We start from the raw sequence: 13,692 nt of genomic DNA, 5'->3' as shown, positions 1-13,692 counted from the left end.
ATCGAGATATATATCATGTATCGTGACATGGCGTAAAAATATCGAGATATTAATAAAAGGCCATATCGCCCAGCCCTAGTTACTAACCACCTCTCGCAATTGTAAATAATTTATGACACCTAGTTTGCATGTTCAAAATAAACTAAAACCCTTCTCATAACACTCGCTTTAATGGTGATGATACTTATATTAGTTTGCAAAAATAAGTTGGCCACTAATGTAACGTTAAAACATTATATAGACCACGAGGTTGTTTAAAATTAACGTATCCTTTTTTCATAAGAGTAAAAATAATTATAAGAATATGAAGGGAAATTGTTCCACAAAGTAGCTCAGTTACAATGGTGGAAAGTGTAAGGATGGAAAGGACAATGCAGGTATAAATAAACTAAATATAGCGATATAAAATATAACCTATATACGTAATATTTACATAACATATGTACAGTATATTATATATACTAATATATTATGTCTATATCATATATACAATAAATAACCAGGGTTTCCTGCAGCCCTTGTTGTTAAGGTGGCCGCCTTAACAACAAAGAGCCGCCGCCTAAACCAGGGGTCGGGAACCTTTTTGGTCAAGAGAGCCAAGAAGCCAAATATTTTAAAATCTATTTCCCTAAGAGCCATATAATATTTTTTTTTAACACTGAACACAACTAAACGCGTGCATTTTTAAGTAAGACTAACATTTCCAGAGTATAATAGGTCCTTTATTCTTTGTAATAACATTGTTATTCTGAAGCAAACTGTGGAGGGGGCGTGGCCTGCGGGCCTGCAGCAAAGTGGGATGTTGCCAGGACCGGCCTCGAAATCAGCGACAGGTGCGTAGACGGCCCACCTGGGCCTTTTTATCTAATCACCTGTTGCTCTGTTACAAGCAGCAGCCAGGAGGAGAGACAGGGTTGGGGCTGGAGCCAGAGCGTGAGTGAGGACGAAAGAGAAAAAGACAATTGCTGGAAAGCAACTGAGAGACTAATTGAAAAAAAAAAACAATATTTTACCCTAAAACAGGCTCTCATGTCGGTGTTTGGTGGTCTGAAGAACCCTCAGGAGGGCAAGCCCAACACTAACCAATAATAAATACATTACTTCTTACCATTAACGCAACTTCTTGAACATAAAAATGCATGAAAATGTTTTATATTTTGAATGTTATTTTTAACACTATGATTACAAATAGAATAATTCATTACCTATCCTGTTAAGCAATGTCATCTCAGATTTATCCGAGAGCCAGATGCAGTCATCAAAAGAGCCACATCTGGCTCTAGAGCCATAGGTTCCCTACCCCTGGCCTAAACAAAGTCTCCCAAAAAAAAATGATATATATATAGATATATATATATATCTATATATATATATATATATATATATTTTTTGTCCTGTCCAGCTTCTCAGGCAAATCATATAGTTGATGTAGATGTCCATATCGGCTGTTCAGATTTACTTTACAAAAGAGAATTGTAGGATACTTCTCTTGTTGCCTTATTTGTATTTGACTTTATTTAACATATTTATAATATCATTTGATGCTAATCTAAAGTCTTAACAAGCTGCTACGCTTCATACTGCCTCTGCCTCTGTCAGTACGTCTCTGCTGCAGCACCCGGCATTGTCCCACCCACACAACCATCTTAGTACAGTATCTCAGGTAACTGGGACTGTTCGGTGTTTTGTTTTTACTTTACGGAAAAAATATCGAGATATATATCCATACTTGCCAACCCTGCTGGATTTTCCGGGAGACTCCCGAAAGTCAGCGCCTCTCCCGAAAACCTCCTGGAAGAAAATTTCTCCCGAAAATCTCCCGAAATTCAGCCGGAGCTGGAGGCCACGCCCCCTCCAGCTCCATGCGGACCTGAGTGGGGACAGCCTCTTTACACGTCCGCTTTCTTCCCACTATATAAACAGCTTGCCTGCCCAATCACGTTACAACATCTACGGATTTTAATAAAAAAACTGCACACACAAGAAAACGAAGCAGGAGAACGAGGAAGTTACAGCCGTCGACGAGCAAAATTAAGAAATACGTTTGCAAGTTCCAATACGAACGGAAACAAGATTTTTAGTTTATCCAGGAGACTTTGAAGGGCATGGGGTATGTTGCCTGTAAATTTTGTAGAACAGACTTCTCCATTGAACAGGGTGGCCGAACGGATATGCTGAACGGTCAGCGAAGCACAAAGCGTCAGCAGTGCAGCATCGTTCACAACCCAGTATTATGGGCCACCTTGCAAAATGGAGACCCGATGGTGTAACTAATGCTGAGACAAAGATGGCTATGCTGATAGCTGGAAGCAACATCCCCTTCTCCTTTGCGGATGTCTACAACAAATCCGTGAAGGATATGTTCCCGGATTCGGAGATCGCTTGCCAGTACGCAAATGGCAGAACAAAGGTTACTCAAATAGTGAAAGGTAAGTGTTGTTGGGTTTTTTTAGTAACCAGCAAGCCCAGTACAGTTAGTAGGACAACTGTGTTTTTATCACTGTGTATTTGATAGGTGCCGTCTGAAATTCATCTATTTTTATTTATTTATATATATAATAAAATAAATATATAAAGCTAGAATTCACTGAAAGTCAAGTATTTCATACATACACACACACACACATATATATATATATATATATATATATATATATATGAAATACTCGAGTTGGTGAATTGCTTCACGGTGGCAGAGGGGTTAGTGCGTCTGCCTCACAATACGAAGTTCCTGCAGTCCTGGGTTCAAATCCAGGCTCGGGATCTTTCTGTGTGGAGTTTGCATGTTCTCCCCGTGAATGCGTGGGTTCCCTCCGGGTACTCCGGCTTCCTCCCACTTCCAAAGACATGCACCTGGGGATAGGTTGATTGGCAACACTAAATTGGCCCTAGTGTGTGAATGTGAGTGTGAATGTTGTCTGTCTATCTGTGTTGGCCCTGCGATGAGGTGACGACTTGCCCAGGGTGTACCCTGCCTTCCGCCCGATTGTAGCTGAGATAGGCGCCAGCGCCCCCCGCGACCCCGAAAGGGAATAAGCGGTAGAAAATGGATGGATGGATGGATGGAGTTGGTGAATTGTAGCTGTAAATATACTCCTCCCCTCTTGACCACGCCCCTCGCCCCAACCACGCCTCCGCCCCGCCCCCGATCACGCCCCCCAACCCTCGCGTCCCACCTACCGAAATCCGAGGTCTCAAGTCTCAAGGTTGGCAAGTATGTATACATCGTATATTGCCATTCAGCATACAGAGCGGGAAACACAACAAAAACTGTAGGGTTCTTTACGCGCCGAAGCCGGCCTACTTCACCACAGTCTGTTCCCCATCCCAAGCGACGCATCCTTTCCACCACCTAAACTAAAAAAAATTCTGGGGGAAACACTGTATAACAATTACCATGTACAATATTACAGTATATGTGACAGCTGCAGGATAAAATAGAGACTAAATACAGCAGAAAATAGAAAAAAGACATTAAAAACAAAGAGAAGTAGCTAACACAGAAGGTGTCAGGTAATAGACAGATATCATCTATTGCTGTATGGCAAGTGATTATACAGCTGGATGGAGCGCGTTGATGTTAACAGTCAACTCGCGAAATTTACCCGAAGACTTCACTTCGCGTATGGATCAAGGTTCAAGACCCGAAAAGCTTTGTTTTGTCAATTTTTGTCATCTTTTTGTAATTTATTTTTCTTTTTGAAAAGTAAATCACCATTGTAAAATTCCTGATACATATTATCTTTTTTTTCTCCCCCAAAATAATTAAAATACATTTTAGTTACTTACATGGTTTCACGCATTTCTCGCAGAGCGAGCAGTGTCTCCATTCACGACCATCCTAAAAAAGAAACCTTCCTTAGTGGAATTGATAAGATATTTTTGAGATTCCTAACAAAGTACTCGTTACCTTGGAGGGGCAGACTTTGCATTTAGCACAGTGCTTGTTGAGGGAGGAGACGTAGCGCTTGCAAATGGCACAAAACCTGGCAAGGATGAAGAAAACACTAATGAAAAACAAAAACTTTTTTTTGAAGTTAAGTGAAGTGAATTGTACAAACCCCGTTTCCATATGAGTTGGGAAATTGTGTTAGATGTAAATATAAACGGAATGGAATGATTTGCTAATTGAATGCACTACAAAGACAACATATTTGATGTTCAAACTTATAAATTTTATTTTTTTTGCAAATAATAATGAACTTAGAATTTCATGGCTGCAACACGTGCCAAAGTAGTTGGGAAAGGGCATGTTCACCACTGTGTTACATCACCTTTTCTTTTAACAACACTCAATAAACCTTTGGGAACTAAGGAAACTAATTGTCGAAGGTTTGAAAGTAGAATTCTTTCCCATTCTTGTTTTATGTAGAGCTTTAGTCGTTCAACAGTCCCGGGTCTCTGCTGTCGTATTTTACGCTTCATAATGCGCCACACATTTTCCATGGGAGACAGGTCTGGACTGCAGGTGGACCAGAAAAGCCACGCTGGTGTAACACTTGTCTTGCTGAAATAAGCAGGGGCGTCCATGATAACATTGCTTGGATGACAACATATGTTGCTCCAAAACCTGTATGGACCTTTCAGCATTAATGGTGCCTTCACAGATGTGTAAGTTACCCATGCCTTGGGCACTAATACACCCCCATACCATCACAGATGCTGGCTTTTGAACTTTGTGGCTATAACAATCCGAATGGTTATTTTCCTCCTTGTTTTGGAGGACACCACGTCCTCTGTTTCCAAATATAATTTGAAATGTGGACTCCTCAGACCACAGAACACTTTTCCACTTTGCATCAGTCCATCTTAGATGAGCTCTGGCCCAGCCAAGCCGTCAGCGTTTCAGGATATTGTTGATAAATGGGTTTGGCTCTGCATAGTAGAGTTTTAACTTGCACTTACAGATGTAGCGACCAATTGTAGTTACTGAGAGTGGTTTTATGAAGTATTCCTGAGCCCATGTGGTGATATCCTTTACACACTGATGTCGGTTTTTGATGCACTACCGCCTGAGGGATCAAAAGTCTGTAATATCATCGCTTATGTGCAGTGATTTCTCCAGATTCTCTGTACTTTTTGATGATTTTACGGACCGTAGATGGTAAAATCCCTAAATTCCTTGCATTAGCTCGTTAAGAAATGTTGTTCTAAAACTGTTCGACAATTTGTGGTGACCTCCGCCCCATCCTTGTTTGTGAATTACTTAGCATTGCATGGAAGCTGTTTTTATACCCAATTATGGCACCCACCTGTTCCCAATTAGCCTGCACACATGTGGGATGTTCCATATAAGTGTTTGATGAGCATTCCTCAACTTTATCAGTATTTATTGCCACCTTTCCCAACGTATTTGTCACGTGTTGCTGGCATCAAATTCTAAAGTTAATGATTATTTGCAAAAAAAAAAAAAGTTTAACAATTTGAACATCAAACATGTTGTCTTTGTAGCATATTCAACTGAATATGGGTTGAAAATTATTTGCAAATCATTGTATTCCGTTTATATTTACATCTAAAACAATTTCCCAACTCATATGGAAACGGGGTTTGTATTTATATAGCGCTTTTCTCTAGTGATTCAAAGTGCTTGTCCATTTGATATTCTAGTTTCAAGCATATTTTACTCAATATAGGTCATCAAATTTTAGCAACAAGCTGTAATATCTTACTAAAGTAATTTAGGATCAAAACCCTTAAAACAAGTACAACACTAACATACAATCTGCTTGGTGAAAAGAAATAGCTTATCAGACAGAAAATAAGCAAATATCACCCTTATTTGAGATATTTAATCTTACTTAGATTTCAGTTTTTTCAGTGTATAACAGTTGACGCAGGGGTAGATCTTGCCTCGGTTTTTGTCTGAGACCAGGGATCTGGATCTTGCCCTGCAAAACCTGAAATCTAAGTAAGAGGAAATATCTCAAATAAGGGTGATATTTGCTTATTTTCTGCCTGATAAAACATTTTTCTCACTAAGCAATTTTTATGTTAGTGTTTTACTTGTTTTAAGGGTTTTGGTCCTAAATTATCTCAGTAAGATATTACAGCTCGTTGCTGAGATTTGATGACCTGTATTCTTACTTACAGTGGACAAAAAAGTATTTAGTCAGCCACCGATTGTGCAAGTTCTCCACTTAAAATGATGACAGAGGTCTGTAATTTTCATCATAGGTACACTTCAACTGTGAGAGACAAACAAATCAAGGAATTCACATTGTGGGAATTTTAAACAACTTATTTGTAAATTGTGGTGGAAAATAAGTATTTGGTCAACCATTCGAAGCTCTCACTGATGGAAGGATGTTTTGGCTCAAAATCTGACGATACATGGCCCCATTCATTCTTTCCTTAACACGGATCAATCGGCCTGTCCCCTTAGCGGAAAAACAGCCCCAAAGCATGATGTTTCCACCCCCATGCTTCACAGTAGGTATGGTGTTCTTAGGTTGCAACTCAGTATTCTTCTTCCTCCAAACACGACGAGTTGAGTTTATACCAAAAAGTTTTATTTAGGTTTCATCTGACCACATGACATTCTCCCAATCCTCTGCTGTATCATCCATGTATCCATTTTGGTATAAACTCAACTCGTCGTGTTTGGAGGAAGAAGAATACTGAGTTGCATCCCATGTACACCATACCTACTGTGAAGCATGGGGGTGGAAACATCATGCTTTGGGGCTGTTTTTCTGCTAAGGGGACAGGACGATTGATCCGTGTTAAGGAAGGAATGAATGGGGCCATGTATCGTGAGATTTTGAGCCAAAACCTCCTTCCATCAGTGAGAGCTTTGAATGGTTGACCAAATACTTATTTTCCACCATAATTTACAAATAAATTCTGAAAAAGACTGAAAAAATTTCCGGGGGTCTGGAGGAAGATGGCCCCCAGCCAAGTCCAGCTCCTGGTTTTTAACCAATTTAATATGCTAAAATTAACAAAGACAGCACCATTTGAAGAAAATAGTTTAGTGTTTAAAGACATGAAAACATCATTAATAGAACATACATACCCCAATTATTCTAATGAATACTGTATATCAGGGGTCACCAACCTTTTTGAAACCAAGAGCTGCTTCTTGGGTACTTTTTAATGCAAAGGGCTACCAGTTTGATACACACTTAAATAAATTGCCAGAAATAGCCAATTTGCTCAATTTACCTTTAATAAATATATCATATATATACATATATATATATATATATATTAAAAAAATGGGTATTTCTGTCTGTCATTCCGTCGTATATTTTTTTTCTTTTTACGGAAGGTTTTTTGTAGAGAATAAATGATGAAAAAAACACTTAATTGAACGGTTTAAATTTTGAAACATAGTTCATCTTTAATTTCAACTCTTTAAAATTCAAAATTCAACCGAAGAAAATGAAGAGCAAAACTAGCTAATTCAAATCTTTTTAAAAAAAAAAAGAATTTATAGAACATCGTTAGTAATTTTTCCTGATTAAGATTAATTTCTGAATTTTGATGACATGTTTCAAATAGGTTAAAATCCAATCTGTACTTTGTTATAATATATAACAAATTGGACCAAGCTGTATTTCTAACAAATACAAATCATTATTTCTTCTAGATTTTCCAGAACAAAAATTTTAAAAGAAATTCAAAAGACTTTGAAATAAGATTTAAATTTGATTCTACACATTTTCTAGATTTGCCTAAATATTTTTTTTTATTTTAATCATAAATTTGAAGAAATATTTCACAAATATTCTTCGTCAAAAAAACAGAAGCTAAAATGAAGAGTTAAATTAAAATGTATTTAGTATTCTTCACAATGAAAAAAAAATACTTGAACATTGATTTAAATTGTCAGGAAAGAAGAGGAAGGAATTTAAAAGGTAAAAAGGTATTTGTGTTTAAAAATCCTAAAATCATTTTTAAGGTTGTATTTTTTCTCTAAAATTGTCTTTCTGAAAGTTATAAGAAGCAAAGTAAAAAAAATAAATACATGTCTTTAAAATATTTTCTTGGATTTTCAAATTCTATTTGAGTTTTGTCTCTCTTAAAATTAAACATGTTGAGCAAAGCGAGACCAGCTTGCTAGTAAATAAATACAATTTAAAAAATAGAGGCAGCTCACTGGTAAGTGCTGCTATTTGAGCTTTTTTTACAACAGGCCAGCGGGCGACTCATCTGGTCCTCACGGGCTGACCCCTTGGTGACCCCTGCTGTATATGGTTCAGTCCCAATAGTATTTAGTCACTACTATTAACATCTTGTGTTCATTTCACATCCACAGGTGTCACATTGATCAGTGTTATTATCTACAGTTTATTTACAGTATTACCACATTACTTCAGTTCACTTCACACTTTACTTGCTCGGAGAGCCCTAGCATGAGCTTTCCCTGCAAATTTCTGAGTAGCCCCCATTTTCCTTTTGGTGTCTGCTTTTGTAGCTTCTTTTTTGGATTTCACTGCCAACTTCTGCCTCTAGTATTATATGCAAATTTAGTTCAAATAAATTGTTAAAGGGGAACATTATCACCAGACCTATGTAAGCGTCAATATATACCTTGATGTTGCATAAAAAAGACCATATATTCTTTTAACCGATTTCCGAACTCTAAATGGGTGAATTTTGGCAAATTAAACGCCTTTCTATTATTTGCTCTCGGAGCGATGATGTCACAAAGTGACGTCACCTAGGTAGTCAATCGGCCATTTTCTCAAACACATTATAAACATCGAGTCAAATCAGCTCTGTTATTTTCCATTTTTCCGACTGTTTTCCGTACCTTGGAGACATCATGCCTCGTCGGTGTGTTGTTGGAGGGTGTAACAACACGATCAGAGACGGATTCAAGTTGATTTACGTAGAATGTGCATTGATTAGCACGGCATGCTAATCGATGCTAACATGCTATTTACTGGCGATGCTAAGGTAGACATGGCACAGAGATGTATGGATAACCTGCAGATGCATTTCCAGCGATAAAGTCAACGAAATCACAAGGGTGAGTTTTGTTGATATTATTGACTTATGTGCTAATCAGAAATATTTGGTCGCGGCATGACACCAGCTAATCGATGCTAACATGCTATTTAGGCTAGCTGTATGTAAATTTTTAGCTATATTTGCACATTTTACCGGCGATGCTAAGGCAGACATGGCTGAATAGCGTCAATAGCTATTCGCTCAATAGCTTCAGTTTCTTCTTCAATTTCGTTTTCGCTATCTGCCTCCATACTCCAACCATCCGTTTCAATACATGCGTTATCTGTTGAATCGCTTAAGCCGCTGAAATCAGAGTCTGAATCCGAGCTAATGTCGCTATATCTTCCGCCTGGATAGCATGTATATTACTGGATGACGTCACAGGAAAATGGACGGTGGCTTCACATATAGCGAAAATCAGGCATTTTAAAGCCTTTTTTCGGGATATTGCTTGATCGGTAAAATTTTGAAAAAAACTTCAAAAAATAAAATAAGCCACTGGGAACTGATTTTTATTGGTTTTAACCCTTCTGAAATTGTGATAATGTTCCCCTTTAACTGGAATCAATAATGCGACTCTTTGGATTTCTGTAATTTCATACTATATTTTCACGTGGCTTTTTATTTTTAGAAAAACCCATTCATATTTCGCAAAGCAATAATTGGTTAATATTTAAAACAAACATGCGTATTTCGCAAGCAAATATTTTTTAGCTTACCTCATTATTAACTACCCAGTCTGCAACTGAAGTGGGTTGTTTGGGTGGATCTTTCCTCTTGATGTCTACGGCAGTTGTCGATGTAAACAAAGGATGAAGTCCGTAAGGTTTGCTCACTTTCGGTTGACATCCAAAAGTACCAGCTAGTGAAAAGTTCGATTTCCTTGCTTGAAGTTGTTTCATATGTTTTTGGCGTTTCGCATGTACTTCCAAAGCCTTGAAACCTTGTGATCCATAGTCAATATTATCATGACACCACGCTCACTAGAGATGCGCGGTTTGCAGTCTCATCCGCGGAGTCCGCGGATAAACCGCGGGTCGGGCGGTTGACATGACGAAAAAATAGATTTCAAATTAGATTCGGGCGGGTGGCGGTTGAACCATCCGGAAATATTTGATATGCATGGTTCTGTGATCGGTATCTTTTGCCATCCAAAGTGCCATTTAAGACCCGTGTCATAAAGCGAAGAAGATAATAAGAGACGCTATTATTCCCCTGAATGACTGCCGGCAGTCACCCAGATAATAAGTATTAGGGCGTGCTATGAAGCTATTGGCTTTGTCGCCTTCTACAACATGTACGATGTGCTTGTCAGTCCAGCAACATGTTGTGTTTGGCTTCAGCAGCAACACACACACGACTGCAAGGCAAACTGGGTGACAAAGAGTACACTAATGGTTGTGATATAAACAATTTTAACACTCTTAGTAATATGCGCCACGCTGTGAAGCCACACCAATTAAGAACGACAAACACATTTCGGGAGAACATCCTCACAGTAACAAAACATAAACGCAACACAACAAATACCCATAATCTTTTGTATTCATGACACGTCCTGACTATTTTATACACCCCGCTAGCAGCAAACCCCCCCCTCCCAACCATCAGTGTACTCTGTATCACCCAGTATGCCTTTCAATCTTGAACGTGTGATTGCGGAAGCTGCACACAACATGTTGCCGGACCAACAATCAGTTCATACATGTTGTTGAAAGTGTCCAAGGCAATGACTTCACAGCACGTCCATATTCTTGTAATCTGGATGAACACTATTGGATAGTCGCGGGAACGTTAGTGGTTCCAATTATCATTGTTACTCTGTGAAACAGATTTAAATAGCTCTGTGAGTGGTAAAGGCGGACAACCTCTGATGTATTTCAGCCAGCGGTTGGCGGGTGGGTACGGTCCTGATAAAATGTTGGTTCGGGTGGACGGCGACTTTGGAGATGCGGATGATATAATTGCCTATCCGCGCATCCCTAACGCTCACAAAACTTTTCCGGGACGATCGATTTTCCGAGTAAAATCGCCGAACAAAGTCGTAACTTCCTTTTTTCCAACAGTATCAGTGATTTTCCCTTTCCATTTAGTCCCATCGAAACTTATTTTTGACATGTTTATCAATTTCTTTTACTCGTGAAGCGTCCTTTCTCTCGAGAACCGACATCGTTTACATTTGGAAAATGGCGGTAATGACGTCATCATTCATAACAAATGTCCTGATTGGTCACAAGGAACATATCGACCAATCAACTACGGCGTAACGTTATATCACGCCACAGTTGATTGGTCGACACTTTTTTTCCCCCCGAGATTAAAAAAGACGGAATTCCGACTTTAGACGGAAAAATCACATGCCTGATCTCTAGTGAAAACTAATGTTTGTTTCCATATTTTTACACTTCTAAAGTGGGCATACCTGTAACTTTCTTCCTTTGGAAGGACAAAAAGTGAGGGATTGATGTTGGTAAACAATCGAACAGGAGACTGCTTCCTTCCTGTCTTGCCGTGCTTGTATAAAGAGTGGTTGTCATAGTCCACCTGTTGATTTAACAATATCATTACGAACATTGATTTTACTACAAGTCGTATTATTGATTGTGCTTTTACCTGGTAGTCCAGCATGCTAAACGTAGGGAAACACTCCACGATGCGAGGTTCAAAGAAATATGGAAAAATCCATATCATGGGCATGTCCGTATTGCACTCTGTCAAAGTCTTCTGCAGGGTTCTCCACGTCCGCGACATCAAGGAGAAGCTGTTAGCCAGAGGTCTCACCAGGCCTCCAAAGGGAGGGTCGGCGACCATCACCACCTTCTCCCCGTCGCCCTCTCGAAGGAAGGTCTGGAGCTCTGCACTTGAGGCCTGATGAAAGATAATATGACAATAAAAGACGGAAATGTTAGTTAAATTAGGATTTGTTTGCCATTTTTCTTCCAATCTATAATTTAGTTAGCCAGCTAGTTTTCTAAAAGACACACAAGCTGAGTTTTTTTTTTTTGTCATATTTACAATTAAATAAACTTTTTATTCATTATTTAGCTGGATACACCTGAGGAGGCTTGTCCTTGGCTAAAGGAAAGCCCAAAAGCTTCAATGTTTTTTGTCGTATTCAGAATTGGAGTTTTTATTTATTTATTTATCTACAAACCCCAAAACCAGTGATGTTGTCACGTTGTGTAAATCGTAAAAAAATAACAAAATACAATTATTCACAAATCCTTTTTTAACCTATATTCAATTGAATAGACTGCAAAGACAAGATACTGAACATTCAAAATGGAAAACTTTGTTATTTTTTGCAAACATTAGCACATTTGGAATTTGATGCCTGCAACTTGTTTAAAAAAAAGCTGGCACAAGTGGCAAAAAAAGACTAAAGAAGTTGAGAAATGCTCACCAAACACTTATTTGGAACATCCCGCAGGCAACAGGTTAATTGGGAACATAATTGGGTATAAAAGCAGCTTCCATGAAATGCTCAGTCATTCACAAACAAGGATGGGGCAAGGGTTATCACTTTCTGAACAAATGCGTGAGCAAATTGTTAAACAGTTTAAGAACAACATTTCTCAAGGAGCTATTGCAAGGAATTTAGGGATTTCACCATCTACGGTCCGTAATAGAATCAAAATGTTCAGAGAATCTGGAGAAAACACTGCACATAACATTGAACGCCCGTGACCTTCGATTCCTCAGGCGGTACTGCATCAAAAAGCGACATCAGTCTGTAAAGGAAATCACCACATGGGCTCGGGAACACTTCAGAAAAAAAACTCTGTAACAACTTAAGTTTGTTGTTACATTGTAAGTGGAAGTTAAAACTCTACTATGCAAAAGCGAAAGCCATTCATCAACAACACCCAGAAACGCTGCTGGCTTCGCTGCGCCCGAGCTCATCTAAGATGGACTGATGCAAAGTGGAAAAGTGTTTGGTGGTTTGACGAGTCCACACTTCAAATTGTTTTTGGAAACTGTGGACTTCCATCTGGATTGCTATAGGCGCAAAGTTCAAAAGCCAGCATCTGTGATGGTATGGGGTTGTATTAGTGCCCAAGGCATGGTTGACTTGCACATCTGTGAAGGCACCATTAATGCTGAAAGGTACATACAGGTTTTGGAGCAATATATGTTGCCATCCAAGCAACGTTATCATGGACGCCCCTGCTTATTTCAGCAAGACAATGCCAAGCCACATTCAGCACGTGTTACAACAGCGTGGACTGCAGTCCAGACCTGTTTCCAATCGAAACTGTGTGGCGCATTATGAAGCGTAAAATACGACAGCGGAGACCCCGGGATGTTGAACGACTAAAGCGCTACATAAAACAAGAATGGGAAAGAATTCCACTTTCATAACTTCAACAATTAGTTTCCTCAGTTCCCAAACGTTTACTGAGTGTTGTTAAGAGAAAAAGTGATGTAACACAGTGGTGAAAATGCCCTTTTCCAACAACTTTGGCACGTGTTGCAGCCACGAAATTCTAAGTAAATTCTTATTTGCAAAAAAAAAAAATAGTTTATGAGTTTGAACATCAAATATCTTGTCTTTGTGCATTCAATTGAATAGGAGTTGAAAAGGATTTGCAAATCATTGTATTCCGTTTATATTTACATCCAAAATAATTTCCCAACTCATATGAACGGGACTCTCGCTGCTGTGTCTTGGATCCTCTTTGGACTGGACTCTCGCGACTGTGTTGTATCCATTGTGGATTGAACTTTCAC

General features: G+C 38.8%; 1 protein-coding gene across 1 annotated transcript in view; it reads right to left on the bottom strand.

The window, feature by feature from the left end:
• zcchc4 (zinc finger, CCHC domain containing 4) overlaps positions 1-13,692 on the bottom strand; it is a 67,016-nt gene that overhangs the window by 12,011 nt on the left and 41,313 nt on the right. The window contains exons 7-10 of the mRNA XM_061913925.1: positions 11,575-11,829; positions 11,384-11,505; positions 3,911-3,986; positions 3,790-3,841 (exon numbers count right to left, since the gene is read on the bottom strand). Coding sequence (XP_061769909.1) covers positions 3,790-3,841; positions 3,911-3,986; positions 11,384-11,505; positions 11,575-11,829 — 505 coding nt within the window. The remainder of the gene's footprint in view (positions 1-3,789; positions 3,842-3,910; positions 3,987-11,383; positions 11,506-11,574; positions 11,830-13,692) is intronic.

Source organism: Nerophis ophidion, linkage group LG10 (assembly GCF_033978795.1).
Source record: "Nerophis ophidion isolate RoL-2023_Sa linkage group LG10, RoL_Noph_v1.0, whole genome shotgun sequence".
NCBI classification, from domain to species: Eukaryota; Metazoa; Chordata; class Actinopteri; order Syngnathiformes; family Syngnathidae; genus Nerophis; species Nerophis ophidion.
This window is presented reverse-complemented; position numbering and strand designations above follow the sequence as displayed.